The 18891-nt window shown below is 44.8% G+C and overlaps 1 protein-coding gene across 1 annotated transcript in view; it reads right to left on the bottom strand.

Annotated features, from left to right (window-relative positions):
* BANK1 (B cell scaffold protein with ankyrin repeats 1) overlaps positions 1 to 18891 on the bottom strand; it is a 172506-nt gene that overhangs the window by 85576 nt on the left and 68039 nt on the right. The window contains exon 7 of the mRNA XM_079990215.1: positions 18232 to 18428. Coding sequence (XP_079846341.1) covers positions 18232 to 18428 — 197 coding nt within the window. The remainder of the gene's footprint in view (positions 1 to 18231; positions 18429 to 18891) is intronic.

Here is an 18891-nt window from a genome sequence, read left to right as displayed (position 1 = left end):
TTGAGAAATGCAATGCCAGGTACCACAAAGGATCTATGCCAAAAACTTCTCTGGCGGGGGTGGGAGGGGGAAGGCAGGCTGCCAAAATGAATGGAAAGATCAGTTTTATTCCCTTCACAGGCTTATTCACCAAGAGTCTTGCAAATTAAACTAAGAGAATTTAGTACAGCTCTAATAATGAGGTACCACATTTTTTTTCTGCAAGGGTGATTTATTGCTTAATTAGGAAAATTGTCCTTAGGCTCTGCAACAATAGATCAACCATTAAGAGACGACATTGTTCAAAGCTACTGAGCCCATTATGTGAAAACCTGATGTGTGTGCTGTAGAAAAATCCATTCTTGCCTTGCGTTGGGGTTGTTATGCGTTAGACAGCTAAACAAGGTTTCAGTGTCTAACTACTAAAATAACCATCATTCTAATGAGAAAGAAGGTTAAGTGTGTGTGTGGGTGTGTGGGTGTGGGTGTGTGGTGGTGACTCTATTTCCTGCATTGACACATTGTGGAATGCAATTGTGGAATGCCTGTACACCAGGACACACTGCACTCCTATAATGGTTGGACATGGCATAAACTCAGCCCTTCCATGCTGTGACTCCAGCATCTGAAACAGGTAGCATATTTTGACCCCACTCCTTCACTTAGAGCCAGATAGCAGCTAATGGTTTTAGTGCCATACAACTCAATAGGAAAGAGGGGGCATTAAAGAGGGACCCTTCTTGATTGGTGTTGTCACATCCTTGGATTTTGTTCATATAAATAAATAAATAAATAAATAAATAAATAAATAAATAAACAAACCCCACCCATCTGGCTGGGTTTCCCCACCCATTCTGGGTGCCTCCCAACAGATTAAAACCAGAATAAAACATCAAACATTAAAAACTTCCCTAAACAGGATTGCCTTCAGATGTCTTCTAAAAGTCAGATAGTTGTTTATTTCTTTTATGGGAGGGCAGTCCACAGGGCGGGCACCACCACCGAGAAGGCTGTCTGCCTGGTTCCCTGTAACCTCACATCTCACAGTGAGGAACCACTAGAAGACCCTTGGAGCTGGAGCTCAGTGTCCAGGCTGAACGATGAGGGCGGAGATGCTTACATAAGTGATTTCTTAACTGTGTTTGGAAGCGGACATGTGTCTAAGGACGACAGCCCAGGAAATGTTGTCCCCCCCAAGAACATTAGCTCTAAGAGCCCCTCCAGATTACCTATTTATTAGGGTTGTGCACAGTCCCCATCCCCCAATCCACCCCATGGCCCCAATTTGGGCGACATCTGGGTGATCAGCCCCGAGTCACCTTGGAGACCATACATAGATCATTTTATTTGTATGCCTGCCTGTACCAGCTACCTGCCCCTGCCTCAGGGCCTGTTCCTGCCTAGGGTCTCCTTCAGCCTCCACCTTCTCTTCAAGCCCGACATGGCTCACTTTCTCCTTCTTGTTGTTATTTGGCATGGCTGGCTGGATGGTTGGCTAGGGGCCCGCCAGGCCAGAAAGTCACAGCCTCCCACAGCAGGGATGATGGAAGGCCATGCAGTGGGGGCCATGCATTCAGTATCAACATGAAAGGGCCTTAAATACATAGAGGCTTCTCTATGGAGTGGAAAACCCCAAGAAGCCCTTTGGTATGTGCTTCTAATGTCTCTTCTCACTGAGGCCAATATTGCGCCTGTAGAGGTATGGTGGCACATGCATTGGTGATAGGGTTAATTCAGCATGTGATGGGGTAGTGTTGAAAGAGGCAGTCTTATTGCCCCCTTATTGCCTTCTCTAAATAGACGTTGGGATGCAGGTAGCGCTGTGGTGTAAACACCTGAGCCTAGGGCTTGCCGATCAAAAGGTTGGCGGTTCAAATCCCCGTGACGGAGTGAGCTCCTGTTGTTCGGTCCCAGCTCCTGCCAACCTAGCAGTTCTGAATAGACACAGTTAGGATTGCATTGTTATTCATGTCCTGGGACCCCTCAGGGAATACACATGTCTGAGCTGCAATGGAGTCAGATGAAGAAATAATGCCGTTGCTACAAAGACAAATGAAGCCAATTATTGATCCACACAGGCTCTGAAGCACGTTACATCATGATGCTATCTAGTGTGCCGCAGTCCTGATGGCTATAAATGGCTTATTTCTTGCAGGTGGTCAGCAAACTCTGTAATTTATCGATAGAACGCTAGTGCTTAGGGGACCCCAGAGATTTTTTTCTTTTTAGCCTGGATTTTTCCCAAAATTGATTTTGTATTGTGACTAGCCAAGTTGTTACCTGTTGGGCAAACAAGCAAACAAAGAACACCACTAGAGAGGAAAATGAGAATGCACACAATCACACTGCAGTGCAATATCTAACGTGGAAGTCAAGAGCCTATGATATATCTCAGCTGGGGAATTAAAAAATGACAAATGAAAACCTGTCTTGCCCTTCCAGTTATGCTGCATAATCATGTGCAGATATTGTTTAGGTAATGCAACTTGTTATTGCAATCAGAGGAGAATAAGAAGCTGTTCACGAGTGAAAAAGGTGTTTACCTGTGCATACAGACAATTAAGCTGCACACTCATACAGTTATTCAGATTTAATGTTCAACAAGGATACAGTTTGGGTTCTTGTGCAGTGACAGCTAGTACCTGTGTTCAGTGTAGTGTGTGAATAAGCCTCCGAGCATAGCCTAAGTGTCTACACATGTTGAAGAGCAGAAGATCTAGGAAAACATATTTTTGTGCTATGTCATGTGATGGAGAGAAGCAGGCAGTTCAGGGTAGGGATTGAGGAATTTTTCTCTTAGGCCCAGATTTTAATGTGAACCTACCATAAAATGGGACGCGGGTGGCCTAAACCACTGAGCCTAGGGCTTGCCGATCAGAAGGTCAGCTGTTCGAATCCCCTTGGCCAGTAAAGCCAGATGAGCACCACAACCCCAGAGTCGTTTGCGACTGGACTTAACTGTCAGGAGTCCTTTACCTTTTACCATAAAATATGTGCAAACAGGCATATAATGAGATAAAGTGTACATAACATTTTTATTTTTAGATCTGCCCTTTCCTCAAGGTGGCTTGCACCTTGAGTTCTCGCCTTCCCCGTTTTATTCTCACAAAGCAACCCTGTGATGTAGGATGGGCTATGGGTGAATGACTGGCTCGAGGACATATCCTTCCACAATGCCTCTTTGTGGTTCCCTTCCCTTTCAAGCCAGCCAAATTTAGAGTTCAGTGCCCCTGCCTAGGACCAGTGATAAAGCTGCATGCTCCACTACCGGGGGCAGAGAGAAGGCGGGGGCGTGGCTGGCACCCCAGGGGGCATGGCACACACCCAGGGGTGTGGTGCGCATCCCAGGGGCGTGGTATGCCACCCGCGAGGGCATGGTGCGCTTTCTGGGGGCGTGGTGACCCCCTGGGGGTGTGGGGCACCCAGGGCACCCAGGGGGTCAGCAACGTGTGTCCGGGGCAGCCGTCGCAATGGCACCCTACCAGAATTGTGGTGCCGGGGGTGGTCCGCTCCCTCTGCACTCCCGTTCCTCCGCCAGTGCCTAGGACTGGCTCCAGTTTTGAGGGATCCTCCAGCAATAGCACCTCTGGTGTGCTCCTCTCCATAGGGGGGTTTGCCTGCTGTTGGTAGCGAACAGCTACCCACCATTTTAATTACCCACAATGCCCCTGATGTAGCATAAAATTGGACATTGTGGGTAATTAAAATGGCAAGTCCCAATGTGGGGAGGAGGCTGCACCATATTGATGTGCCATAATGCCTAGGAGTTATTGTTAATTAAACGGATGGGTGACTTGCAGACCCAACCATCAGAGATGAGGGTCCCAGGACCATCATAAATAAGCTTCCAGAGAATAGCCCTGCTTCTGTCCATCTAGCAGGTGATATGACTCAAGACAAATGTCCATTCTTTTTCAGTGACCATAGTAAGTGAAGAGAAAGAGATATTTGCTCAACAACAATACGCCTCCCACAACTATTAAGGGCCACCATAATATGTGTCAGAGCTGCCTCCAGGTCCCAGCTCACAGAGGACCAACGCTAGAGGACTCTCGCTTTGCTCCACCTCTTCCTAAATTCCTTTCTCCTCTGGGCCCTCCTGCCCATATTCTCCTACGCTGCCCTCGGATTGCTCCCCCTCGCTTTCCATCTCCTCTCCTCCCTGCGCTCCCGCTGAGTCCCTGACAATATGTTTTCTAGAATACGCCTTTTTTTTTGGAGGAACAATTCCAGTGTGGATGGGTTGTTACTAGCATTATAGCACCATGAGTCTGCCAAGCCGCTTCTTCTAGGCCGATATGATGAAAGCGTCAATATCATGACATGAGCAAATAGATGAGCATATAAGGAAGGATGATCCATCTTCCTAATATGGATAGACTCAGATATAATACCTCACTTTGGAGTTATACCGCTTGTATTTATTTTTGGTGCTATGCTGTTGCAACAAAATCTCAGCTCAACTAAGAAATGGATATCTCTATTTCTGCTGCTGCTTCTAGTGCAGGCAAGAAGGGCAACATGAGGAGATGCAGCAGGGAGGCACACACCCTTCCAACCAGCTTGATTGCTCTGATTGGAAGGGCACATGCCTGTTGCATCCTCCTGATGCCCTGCCAGCCCCATACTGCTTTGAGAAGCTGGGATGTGGGATTGGACTCACAAAGCAGCGCGGAGCTGGCAGGGGAGGTGTGAAGAGCAAAATGCACCCTTGAAGAAACTGTGCACCGGGCAATGGCCTCCCTTGCAATGCCCATGCTTTGCCTCTGCTCCTGATGGCTGTACGTTGCCCACAACTCACTTCCATAAAGCAGCATGCTCAACATGCAAGCCTGATAGGCCTTCATCTTTGTTTGGATCCTTAGCATCACATTCTCCCATACCCTTTAGGAGCGGCGAGCCATTCCTGTAGAATCCTTGCCAATAGGCTTGTCTATTTCAGTGTTGATGGAGACGTTGCTGTTAGAATTTCTGCTCTGTGATTGCAGCCATGGGATTGTTGTCTTTCACATGATGGTGTATGTTTTGACTCCACAAGGTGGGAAGTGACGGAGACAGGATGTCTGTGTGTTCCGTGAAGTGGGACTATTGTCCTTTGTTCTTTCTCTTTGCTGTCTGATGCTAGAGAGAGAGGGAGCCATGTTGCAGTGTTCCGTGTGTGTTTATATGTAAAGAAATGTAGATTAGCCAAAATGCTGAGTTGCTGAGGTCTGTTCTGCAAGCTGCAAAGACTCTGTGGATCCCTAAGTGTGTTGATGTCTGTTGGCATCGGTCGCTGTGATGTTTGGGCTGAAGAAAGCTTTTGAAGCTCCCAAATGATCGACCAGGAGGGAGAGAACATGCCAGTCGGGCATGTGTCTCTGCCAGGGTCCTACTCAAGAGTAGGACAAGCTCCTGACAGTTTCTGGCTATGGTGGAATCCAGGTAGACAAAATTGTCTACTCCCTCAAGTGTGTGGTCACCAGTGCTGATGTGTGGAGGATAACAATCACCCAAATCAAAGCATACGAATAGCACTCCTGAATCAAGCCATTGGCCCATTTAGTCCAGCATGCTCTTCTCACATTGACCAGTCAGATGCCCAAGAGAAGCTCACAAGCGGGACCTGAGCACAACAGGACTGTCCTCTCCTATGTTTCTAGCAAATGGTATCTGGAAGCATGCAGCCTCCACTGTGGAGACATAGCATAGGCACTATAGCCACCATTGTGCCAATGCCTGTAATTAATAGGAATACATAGCCCCATGCCTGTAACTGAATAAGAAAAGAAACTATGTAGCTGTATGCTATGTGTCTAGCAAATATTTGCTTGTGTTGTGCATGGAATTGCCAACTTCATAAGCTACCTGGCTGTTAAAATCAGAGTTAGTTTTAAGACTTCCAGTTCTTCTGAGTCAGGAAGTTGCTCCCCCCGCCCTTAGTTTTGGCTCTGAATGTACTCCTTCCTCTCCAATAAGCAATTTTCACTGGCAGCTTTGGAAAGCACAGATGGATGCCCAGTGCCCACAAACTAATCAGGGCACATCTGGGAAAGCCCCAAACTACATTCATAGTAATTAGCAGAGAGGCCACCACAACCCCTGTGAATCAATGTACTGATGAGGGCTTGCGGGCCTGACAATAAGCAGAGGTGCAGGAAGGTTAATAAGAAACAGTATGGGTGAACAGGTCACGTTTTGGATAAAAGTGGGGGAGCAAATAAGGAGTCTTTTGTCAATAAATGCAATGGTATTTTTTGGCAAATATACTTCCCAGACTGTCAAGTGACTCACAGCACAGACACCAAAGTACAAAGGTAGCATAGGAATCTATGCTCACATCCATTGGTACCACCAAGGCCAGAATGCTGTGGGGGAGGGGGAGAAACTAATTTGATCACATGTTCATGCCAAACTACCAAACGCACACTTCCTGAACCAATAAGCAAACCAAAATACAGCTCTCCTTTGAAATCTGTGCTTCTCAGAATTTTGCAAAGAATGCATATGAAAATGTGTACATGACTGAAAAGCGCAGGCAAAAAAATATGTTATGTGACAATAACGTACATAAATGGATTCTATTAGGGTGAAACTGCCTACAAGAATGCACCCGCTAAGCAAAATTGAACACAAATGTGACTAGTAAGGGAAATGCATGCAAAAATGAGTATCAATTTTCATGCAGCCTTCTTTTCTTCGCCAAGAAAAAGCAAATGTATGCAAAAATGGAGCAAAACAAACTGAAGATAGATACATGCTTCCCTAGATTGCTGCCATTCATGAACCCTGTTGCACAGAAAACTCAGAGAATGAGGTAGATTATCCTACGTGGCTCGAACCCTGCACATTCCACACTGTAACATTTAATTGCACATCCCACTTGCTCCCCTCTCCTCTAAACCCACTAATTTATGTGCTCAGTTATATAACAGGATCAGGATCCCAAGTGTCCATGCAGGTTATCAGCCAAGCTTGGAAGGAAGAATGATGTGAAAGATGGACAAGATATGGAAACCAGTTTCTGAGCAGCTTCTGCAAGGGCAAAACTCATTATGTTCCCTGTAACCCACTAACCACCCCACATATGATCTCCTGCATATTCATTGTCTCATAGCTCAGATTTTCCCCTTGAAGAGATTCATCTGAACCTGACTTTATGGAAACTCAATAGCTGTTATTTAAGAGGACTATCCACCTTTGGTCCCCCACCCTGCACTCAGCTCTCACCTTTGGCACCTAGAAGCTGCCAGCATGCGACAGTGGCCAAACCCTGGGAAACAGCTTTGACTGGCTGGCTAAACCAGGTGAAGGTAGCCAATGGGTCTTCCCCTGCATGCAAAGACAGGCTCTGGTGGATTGAGCAGACAAGACCAATAGGAGGTCCAATGGTCAGGAAGGCGTTTTCTGCACATGCTGTAGAGGGAAATGAGTGGCAGAAGGGGCTCATCAACCTGGGAAGGCAGCCTATCTAGGAGAAGGAAAACTCTGATCATAAAGTTCTGCTTCAGGAGAATGAGAAAGGCTTCAGGAGTAAACCCTGAGAAAAAACCTGCAGAAAAAAGGCTAAGGAGTATACCCTACATGAATCCCAGGACCTCCATGAAGTTAAAAGGTAAAGGACCCCTGGACAGTTAAGTCCAGTCAAAGGTGACTATGGGGTGCAGTGTTCATCTCGTTTTCAGGCTGAGGGAGCCGGCGTTTGTCCACAGACAGCTTTCTGGGTCATGACTAAACTGCTTCTGGTGCAACGGGACATTGTAACAAGTGCCAAAGTGCATGGAAATGCTGTTTACCTTCCCGCCACAGCGGTACCTATTTGTCTACTTGCACTGGTGTGCTTTCAAACTGCTAGGTTGGCAGAAGCTGGGACAGAACAACAGGAGCTCACCACAATTGCACAGGTTCAAACCACCAACTTTCTGATCCTCAAGCCCAAGTGGCTTGGTGGTCTAGACCACAGCGCCACCTGTGTCCCCTTTACCCTTTTACCTCCATGCACACTGCCCAGGAGAGGTCACTTCAGTGCTGCAAACACAGCAAAAACAATGTGGGAGGAAGCAGTTATGAGTTACTGGTCTCTGCAGCCACAGCAGGCGCTGTGATTCTCCAGTAGATTGACTTCAACCCCAGAGGTGCACGTCATTGTCTTTTGAGACAGAAGGATGTCAACAACAATTTGCTGTTGTCGCCAGCAGGTTCCAATGTGAGTTACAGCAATTTAAAATTCAAAATTAAAAGCAGTTAAAACAGATTAGAGGCACAGGAATAGGGTGGGCCCTGAAAACACATGTCTCAGGTGTCAAATGTCAGGGTAAAGAGATGCCTCTTCAGCATTTGCCAAAAGCTGTATTGTGAAGAAGCCAGACACACCTCTGTATGATGTTTTGAACATCTTTTTTATTGCACACTGCTTTGAGACTTTCAGGAAGAGCAGTCTAAACATGTTGTCAATACATAAAGGGCATGGTATTGGCAGATAACAAATTGTGTAGGGGAGCCATTGATACACCATGCTTTTGGGAGTTGCTCCATGTCAGGAAAATGCTGTTGTGTGAAATGGCCTTTGGATTTTAACCTCCTAAGGGTATAGCCCTGCCTTTGGCCAGAGCTGTGTAAACTGTTATGCTTCCTTATGCAATAACAATAGTTAATAAAAAGTCGTTGCTTGCCAGTAAGTGTACCTGTCTCATCAGTGCAGTCTCGCCTGATTAATTAAACAAAGGTACATGTAGAAAGAAACATTCCAATGCCCCGTATTGGGCTCAAGCAGGTCCAAAAGGCTTATTGGACCCGTCATTTTCTCAAACTAAACTAGGCAGCTGGGTAAGAAGTAGAAGAACAAAGCATGTTATGGATTTTTCTCCACGTCATGCAGGCCCTACACTGGTCCATGCTCTAATGAGTATGGCAATCATTGCACTTAAATGGCTCTTTTGCTAACCACCAGGACACCATTTCAAGGTCTATTATGGAGGACTGTCAATGGGCTGATTTGCATTAAGCTACCAGTAACAGGTTTCAAAAGTGCATTTTAGCTGGAATCTTGATGCCTGCACATAGCAAATTGTCTTCCCTTGCTGAACATTAACTATACCGGAATCAGTGTGAGCTAAAAAGAAAAAGAGATATCTCCAGTCCAGGAAAACTTGGGAAAGAAATGTAGCTGCCCATAGAGTACTTTGCTACCCATAACGGTGGTGATCCTGTGCATGCTTATTCAGAGATAAGCCCCACTGTATTCAGTGGGACTTATTGCCTCCTAAGAGTCTTTAGGATGGCAGCCTCAATAAGAGATTCTCAAGTTTACCATTACAAGTTTCTCTCAAAAGGGCAGGGAGAGCAATACGAATGTTTGTCTTTGCCTTGGAATGCTTGGAGGATACATGATTCTGGAGGTAAAGGTTCAGATGACGCCTTCATGCATGGAAATATTGTGGAAGAATGGTCCTGGGGTGGTGTGAGCTAGCTCCATCCCTGCAGCCAATGTGCCCAGAAGATCATGTTGGATGGTTCCCTATGAACATACCAAGGTACACACATCCCTACACAACGGGGGAACTCTGGTCCAATCAATGTATGCATGTGTGTGTGTGTGTGTATGTGAACTCTCTTCAAGCCATACCACTTAAGATAGTGGCTTGGGACACAAATACCTGAACAAGCACCTACTCTCATATCAACCTGCCCATCTTTCATTGGGTATAAGTAGCCTTGCATGCCTTGCACAGCAGAGTGCACAGTTGACACTAACAGATAGGGGAAAATACACTTTGTCATTTCCCACCAAACTCTCAAGCTCCACCCTCTCTCATTCTCTTGCGTGAAGCAGCCATGAGAAACTAGCTCCCATATACACATGCATCTCAATGATGTAAGTGTCTGTACATGGACACCACACTGCAATGACTCAACAACCATTGGAAAAAAATCAAGGACAAGACGTGTAACATTGTGGAAGAACTGTCTTATGAATGACATTAAACAAATGAATAATATAGCATATTTATGAGCACTTGCAAGTATGTCAGAACTGGCCAAAAAGAAAAAAGAAAACCCAAGATGAACGGCAATGGTAATTAAAGGTAAAGGGACCCCTGACCATTAGGTCCAGTCGTGGCCGACTCTGGGGTTGCTGCGCTCATCTCTCTTTATTGGCCAAGGGAGCTGGCGTACAGCTTCTGGGTCATGTGGCCAGCATGACTAAGCTGCTTCTGGTGAACCAGAGCAGCACACGGAAATGCTGTTTACCTTTCCGCCGGAGCGGTACCTATTTATCTACTTGCACTTTGACGTGCTTTTGAACTGCTAGGTTGGCAGGAGCAGGGACCGAGCAACGGGAGCTCACCCTGTCACGGGGAATCGAACCACTGACCTTCTGATCGGCAAGTCCTAGGCTCTGTGGTTTAACCCACAATGCCACCTGCGTCCCATGGAATGGTAATTACAAGCTTACAATATGCAGTCATTTGAAACAGAGGCACATGAGGCCACCACCTCACACTTAAGCTAAGCAGGTTTGGGTCTGTTGAATGGCTCTGTGCTACAAATTCTAGTGGATAACAGCAAATTCAAGTGGATAACTGCAAAAGCAGTTTTGATTAATTTTTGTGTTCTTTGGGGGCAGTTGCTAGGGTAACTCAGAGATTAACTCCCCAGTCTGCTTGCAATTGACTGTAGCCATTTAAGATACCCATTTGGGGATCACTCTTTTAGCACTGAACAAAAAATGATTCACCTTTATGTTATCTCAGTGCAAATTATTTTTTTATTTGAATACTGGATAAGAGATATGACTTGAAATTCAGACTTTGCATATTTAAGGTGTAGCTACAGGAGGCAATTAAATATCCGGTGGGCTTCTTTTAAAAAAGAAAAGAAAAGAAAGAAAAATGTGTTTCGGGGGTTTTGAGTCAGATAGTCTAATCCTATCATCCCACCATTTTTCTGGTTGAAACTGCCAATCCAAAGCTGCCAGATGAGGTAGACTATATAGGGCTGGATCCAGAGAAGTATGTATAAAATTGCAATTGTGTAATTGTGCTTTCTTGCACCCCTCTGCAGACCACTATGCTCCCTCAATCCACTCAAAGGTCTGTAGCCTTATTGGAGTTCATCGATTGGGTCTGCGTTGTGCCCGGACAGGAGGAAGGAAGTCAAATGACGCCGAGGGTTGGTTCAGAGAAAGAGTTCTTTATTTCTGCTCTCCAGAACAGCAGAAAGGCACCTGCATGGCGTGTCCACAGCAAGTCCAAAGAATGAGACATTTCATGCAGTATATATATATCCTCCAGGCACCCTCTTCCTCCTTCCCCAGGACTCCAACCACGTCAGCCTATGTACGCAAGTTGACATCACATATGTTCCTGCTCCGGCACTCTTAACCATAAAAAGGATTTCCTTCCTGCACTCCTGACCACAAAAGAATATTCCTGTTCCTACTCCTATCTTGGAGCCAGAGGTCACCATCTCCAAGAACACGCTCTGGCACTGTTCCCAGACTGGGTCTGTGCGTCTTTTGTGGTGAGGATATAAGATAAGGCACAGACGCGTCTGTGTCTATTCTACTGGTAGAGTCAAGGCCAGCCTTGCCGTCACAAACTGATAAAGGAGAGAGCTGTGTTCTTGTTAGGCATTTGCTCAACGGCTCAAGTTTATGTATTTTAGCTAAGGAAAAATAGGCATTTTGGTGCAGTTTAAAACTTCCTGCACAGTCAGTTTTGGGTTTGGGAAACCCATTCCTTCAGGTCTAGGGACCCTCTAGAATAGTATGGCTTGGGCTATTACTTTTGGTGCAGAGGATGTCTCCCTGCACTGTGGTCCAAATTCAAGTCTGTTACTATTTCGTGAATGTTTAAGTAGAGATGCTGAAGAGCATCATAAAATCTTGGCCTATCAGCCCATTAACACTTCAGAAACTGTGTAGTCAAAAAGCTGCTGGTACAGGAATGATGGAAGAGGTTTTCTCCCCTTATCTGGGGAAATTGCATAAAGGTTGCAGAGGTCTAGTTGAAGGTGATTAAAATGATTAGGCACAAGGGGAGAAAGTCAGTTGTTACCAATGTTATTCTTCAGGTTTATGCTAAAGATCATGTCAAAATACCTTCCTATCGATTCACTGGCAATATGTTGTTGACTGTACAGATCTCAGCAGATATAAAATAAAGCTCTGCTACAAATCCCATCACTTAAGGAATGGCTAATGAATTGTGGAGTACTGCCAAATTGGCTAAATTAAAACAATTTGTTCATACTAGACAAAACAAACATCTATCCAGAGGGAATTTGCATATCAAATTTGTTTCTGGTTTTTTTGCTTTTTGTTTTAACTAGCCTAGTTATTTTTTTAAAAGAAAACTCTAAGTCAGTATTCACACACTAATAGCATGACGGAGTGTGTGGTTTACAGGAACCAAGGTAACCCGTTTACACATGTGTCTCTCTCAAAAGGAAATGCAGTACCAACAAAAGGGGAGAAAATAGGACAAAGATTTCCATAGGCTACTTTCTTCGTAAATTTGGAAATAAGTGCTGGCATCCATCTGTCATGAGAGACAATGAAGTGTGCCTCCGGGGGTGAAGTCAAACTGTGGGAGAATCACAGCATAATTATTGTAATTTAAATAGTAATACAATATATCTCACCTTGATGGGGAAGACTGTAATCAGGTGACCTATGGACGCTCTTCAGAGCAAGCATGGATGAGCTTAGGATTGATGGACAAGGCGTCTCTCCCTCTCCCTCCTAATTATGGTTCTTTATCTTTAAACTGGACTTGGGTCAGATAATAATAATAATAATAATAATAATAATAATAATAATAATAATAATTTATTATTTATACCCCGCCCATCTGGCTGGGCTTCCCCAGCCACTCTGGGTGGCTTCCAAAAAAATACTAAAACACTGCAGTACATCAAACATTAAAAGCTTCCCTAAACAGGGCTGCCTTCAGATGTCTTCTAAAAGTCTGGTAGTTATTGTTCTCTTTGACATCTGGTGGGAGGGCGTTCCACAGGGCGGGTGCCACTACCGAGAAGGCTCTCTGCCTGGTTCCCTGTAACTTGGCTTCTCACAGTGAGGGAACCACCAGAAGGCCCTCGGTGCTGGATCTCAGTGTCCGGGTAAAACGATGGGGGTGGAGACGCTCCTTCAGATATACTGGACCGAGGCCGTTTAGGGCTTTAAATGTCAGCACCAACACTAGGTATGTTCTCTGACATCCTTTAAAAAGAGAACTGTCCTCTACAATGTAGGACACATGACCACACCTAGATTTAGCTATAGTTGGAGGCAGTTGTGTTTTCAAATTCCAGTTGCTGAAAACTGCAGGGAAGAGAGAGTGCTCTTGTGCTGAGAATCTGCTTTTGACCATCCCATAACCATCTGGCTGGCCATGGAGAACTTAATGCTGGACCAGATGGGCCATTGGCCTGATGCAGCAGGCTCATATTATGTCCTTCTGAGCAAATTGCAAAAGACCTTGGAAGAACTGCAGCTACCCTAACCACCACTTTTTTAAAATTAAAAAAAATAAATATGGGCTACTAAGGGAAGAGAGGAAGGTGTCCTGTACTGAGTCAGAACATTGGTCTATCTCAGTTGTTGCTAGACTCCCATAATCCCTGACCATTATACTAGCAGGGCCTGATGGGAGTTGTAGTCCAATGACAATTGAAGGGCATCACATTAGCTATCTCTTGTTTATCTAGCACATGGGTAGGCAAACTAAGGCCCGGGGCCGGATCCAGCCCAATCGCCCTCTCAATCCACCCCGCGGACGGTCTGGGTATCAGCGTGTTTTTACATGAGTAGAATGTGTGCTTTTATTTAAAATGCATCTCTGGGTTATTTGTGGGGCATAGGAATTCATTCATCCCCCCCCAAAAAAAAATAGTCTGGCCCCCCACAAGGTCTGAGGGACAGTGGACTGGCCCCCTGCTGAACAAGTTTGCTGACCCCTGATCTAGCACAATCATTCTTGACACTAACTGTCAGTGGCTGGCTAGGATTTCAGACAGGTGTCTCCCCTAGCCCTATCTAAAGTTGTTTGGGATTGAAGTTGGGACCTTGTGCATGCAAACCAGATGTGCTACCACTGAGCTGTGGTCCTTAATGCATTATGGACATAGCTGTCAATGTTTCCCTTTTTTAAAGGGAAATTCCCTTATTCCTCGCAAGAAAAGGGAAAAGTTGACAGCAATGGTTATGGAGACTTAGAAATATTTGGAGGTAAATTGGGGAAATTTGCCAAAGACAAGAAGAAAGGCTTACTTTTCATCTCTTCTACATCTACTCTTATAACAACCATACTGCCCCAAGAGGAAGGGATGCCGTGTGTTTGGGCAGTGGCAGAGTTGGGCTTCAGTGGTAGAAGAGGATGGTTTAAATTGTTGCGTGGAGGATGGGCACTGCCAAGAATCCCTGCACCGTTCAGCCTTTGAGACAGTTTTCCTGGGCTTCTGAGCCTAGCTTAGGAGAAGTTTGCCATATCATTAGACCTGTACATCTTGAGTTGTTCCATGGCAGAAAAATTGAGCACTGCTATTGATGTTAAAATAAGCCCCAGGTTCAAAACCACTTGCATTATGTATGAGGACCAGCTTTAAAACTCTAATAGGAAAATTCCTGGAAGGATAAGATGGAATCGTTAAGTTTGGCTCCAGGCCACAAGGAAAGAGTGACTGCTTTTCCATATTCCGCTGCATTATATTAGTACAGTGAAACGAAAGCATTCTGCAGTCATAAACAAATGAAAATAGCATAGATCAGCTATTTCCTTTCAGCTGGTGAGTTCCAACCTCACAATTTCCAGAGGACCTGTAGTTCTAGCCTAACATTTGGTTGCAGTTTGCAATAAGATTTCTAAGGGGGAGGGGAGGTGTTAGCCAACTCCTTTTGAGCCTATCGCCCAAGTCAAATCCAAAGTATTATGGACCTATGGATCTCCTGATGCTCTTGGACTCACTCCAATTCTCATTAGCCCCTGTCAGGATGGCCAATGGTTAGCGATGATGGAAGTTGGAATCCAACAGCATGTGATGGGTCACAGGTTCCCCACCCCTGTATTAAGGTAAAGGTAAATAGCAAATGACCCCTGGACAGTTAAGTCCAGTCAAAGGTGATTACTGGGTGTGGCACTCACCTCGCTTTTCAGGCCAAGGGAGCCGGCGTTTGTCCACAGACAGCTTTCTGGGTCATGTGGCCAGCTTGACTAAACCGCTTCTGCAAAACTAGCCATGTTTTTTTTTTAAAGCAGCGAGCAAAAGGGGAGCCATTTTGCCCACCTACCTTCCTATCCACCACCACCATTCCAAGCAACAGATTCTCATCTGAGGACTTCTAGCTCAAATCTAGCTCCAGAGCACAAAATGAAGAGAAGCTGCAGTCTTACTAGGTATGCATAAGAACATAAGGAAGACCCTCCTGGATCAGACCAAAGGCCTGTAAAATCTAGTTGTATTTCCACAGTGACCAATCAGATGCCTATGCGCAGACCACATGAGAACAATGACCCACTGCCACTGTTGTTGCATTGTTCAAATATGTAAACTAAGTGGAAAAAACTTTCCAGCTTTACTGAAAATCGTTCTGGCAAGAGCACAAAATCCTGCCTTTTAGTCAAAAACTTCTGGCAACCGGCCTAGAGGTCTGAAACCCAGCTAGGCTCGGTTTCCTGCCTGCCTGGTTGGTTGGCAAACTGAAACGAGCACCACAGGAAGGTACTATAGGACAAACAGCTATAATTGCCTCAGATCTAAGAACTAATCTAAATACTGCGAGGGAAGGCATTTTTAAAAAAATAAAGGAACAGGAACCCTTGTGTTGAACTGAAAGTTTTTTGGAGAGAATTTTCAGTTTGAGTTGGGTGGGGGTGAAAAGGGCTACCAAAGCTGGGGGCAATTTTCCATGGTGAATTTGTCCGAGGATTAATGGGATTCAGGAAGGGGGCATTTTCATTAGAGACATAATGAAAATTTCATTCACAGACATTGCCGCCACCACATTCTGTGATGAAATGTAGTTGTTTAAAAGGCGTGGATTAGGATCCCACCAATGGTAAGCCCATTCCTGCAACCCCTTTATAGAATTAATCACCTTGAAATATTGTCTAACCCTGCTCCATTGTCTAACACGCCCCCCTCCATTTTTAACCTGCAAATGGGATAGTGAAAGGAGGGGTGGGAGAAGTCATTTTCATTCAGCACTATATATTAGAAAAACAAAACAAAAGAGCAACACTAGGGGTGCCAGTCACTGTGACTGGAATGAAAATAAATTTTTAATACCACAAACAGGACAACCTATGCTCATTTTTTAAAAAAACAAAAAACAAATAACCCTGATCATTTAAATCAGGGGTGAGGAACCACACCCACAACCCAGTCACACACTGCACTGTCACAGTGTTGCTTAGCAACCAGGCAGTGTGGCGAAATCTCTTTCAGTGAGGTAGAATGTGCTCTGATTGGCTGTGTATTTCTGATAGAGTTTTTCTTCTGCAAGTTTAGGTGAATGCCTCCCTTCTCTATACAAGGCCTGATCTAAGAAAGACAAAACCTCTCTGTCCCTTTCTCCACCAATTATACCCTGGTTTTGTTCAGTTTGCTCAGTAAAGTGCTATCAGGACTTTTCTTTCTGGACTCCATGTGCCTTGTCTAAGAGACTTAGCTAGCATGAGCTATGATCTACAAAATCCCCCCTGTCATTTTCAATACACTGTCATTTTCAACCTCAGCTTTGGGAAGCAAAGCCTTTCTTTATTTCTCAGGGTTGCATCAAAGAGACAGGAAGCTTACCTGAACACTGAACAATCTGCATGATGTGGTTTTTAACACGTACAACAATATGGTGGCTTCCATCCCCTGCACCCCCACATTTTTTTGGCTTTAACTGTGGATTTATGTTCTTTGTACTTGGATCCCATCCACACCATTTCAGTAGAGAAACAGGCCCTGCCTTACGCTGCGTGAGGCCAGCCTAGATGAACTCCCATAATAAGCTCACATGCCAGGCAAGCTGTTCTTTCTCCTTTCCTCCTTCTGTGATTAAGAAATGAATATGGACATTCTGGCTGCATAATGCAAGAAGCTGAGAAGGAGATAAATGTCTTTGGCAACACCAGTCCACTTAGGGGGCACAAGTGCATTTATGTCTCATTGACTCCAATGTGAAAGGTCTGAGCACAGGTTCTGTTTTCTTTCCCATTGAAATAAGTGGGAATTTAAGTCTGCAATTCCACACACACATCTCTGGAAGAAAGCCCTATTGATCTCAATGGGACTGGTTCCTCAGTAGACATGCATAGAATAAAAACCTCGAATTAGCATCCTATATCCTTTTAAATGTGTTTTGGGGGGGGTCATTGGTTTGCTTTGCTTTTGTTCTTGTTTTCAGAATGGGCTTTGTGTTTCTATCTTGCATTCTTATGCTGTGGATTGCCCTGAGATCTTCAGATAAAGGGTGATATACGGATTTAATACATAATAAAATAAAATAAAAGGTGCTTAACTTTGGATGGCTCATGCCTACATCTTTTAAAGGAAAAACAATATCCTATTATGTCATGAAAAATTACACAGTTGTACAAAGCCTGTTTCTTTATTTTCATGAATAATGTATATCTGCCACCCCACAGGCTGGCATTGCAAATTTGGACCATTTAATCTGGAAAAGTGAATATTCATTTATAGTCCACCTTACTTCCTCAAATAAGGTCAAGGTGGTGTAACTGGTTCTCCACCACCTCATTTAATCCCTACAACATCCCTGTGAGGTAGGTAAGGCTGAGAGGCAGTAAGTGGCCCAAGAGAACCCAGTGAACTTCATGGTTGAATGGGGATTTGAACCCTGGTTTCCCAGGTCCTAGTCCGATGGTCTAACCACTGCACCACACTGACTCTCACTGCAATCGCTGCAAGTGGATCCAAGTCATTACCGCACACATCTCACAAAGCAAAGAGACCTGGAACAATACATATTCTTATGGAACTGGGCTTCTATGCTACATGCACCATTAGCAGAAATTCAGTGTGTGGAAGTAAAAGCCAACATATATCTGATTATATCACTGTCTCCTTCTTGTTCAGACATCCAAATGCAAATTCCACAGCAATGAATATGCTCCCCTTTCTTTAGGAAAATCAATATTCCTGGAATCCCTAAATAGGACAGTTGCCCCCACCTCTTTTGAACCAAACTGGCTGCACTGTGAGTTTGTAAGAAGTTAGTTACACATATTATATGAGTTCTATGGATAAGTAGGTACTTACTGACAATTCGGTGATGATTTTCTGAATCTCCTTATAGCCATACTTTTCTGCAATACATGCTGGGGTTTCTCTGTACTTATTGGCTATCCCGCAAGCCCGAATTGCGTCAGGACATTGGAGAAGAAAAGCAGTAAGCTTCTTTAATCCAAATTTAGCTGCACAGTGGAGAAGAGTAGGAAGCTCTTCCAAATGTGAGTCTGCATTGGGTGAAAAAGCATGCATAAACAACACTTAAAAAAAATTTGTTTTACGTCTATAGTTCATATTGCAAATTTGAGAGTATGGGGAAGGTCATTCACAAATGAAGGAGTCATGTGGTATGGTAGACAATGGACTTGGGAGACCCACATTCAAATGCCTGATAAGACATGAAGTTATGTGGGTGACGTTGGCCCTGCCTCACACAGCTGTTGTAAGGGTAACTTGGGGGAAATCTCATGCTCTTTGGAGAAAAATGTGATAAATGAAGAATAAAAAAAGCTATGGTTCAGGGGTCGGCAAACTAAGGCCTGTGGGCCGGATCAGGCCCAATTGCCTTCAGGATCCGGCCTGTGGATGGTCCGTAGATCAGCGTCGAGATTTTGCGCCATTCAATTTCTCCCCCTCTCGCTCACCCCCCCTCCTCCTGGCTTCTCACCGCTGTTAAGTTGTGGGTGAACA

Source organism: Podarcis cretensis, assembly GCF_951804945.1.
Source record: "Podarcis cretensis genome assembly, chromosome: 9".
NCBI classification, from domain to species: Eukaryota; Metazoa; Chordata; class Lepidosauria; order Squamata; family Lacertidae; genus Podarcis; species Podarcis cretensis.
The sequence above is the reverse complement of the archived record's forward strand: the minus strand, read 5'-3'. Positions and strand labels throughout refer to the sequence as shown.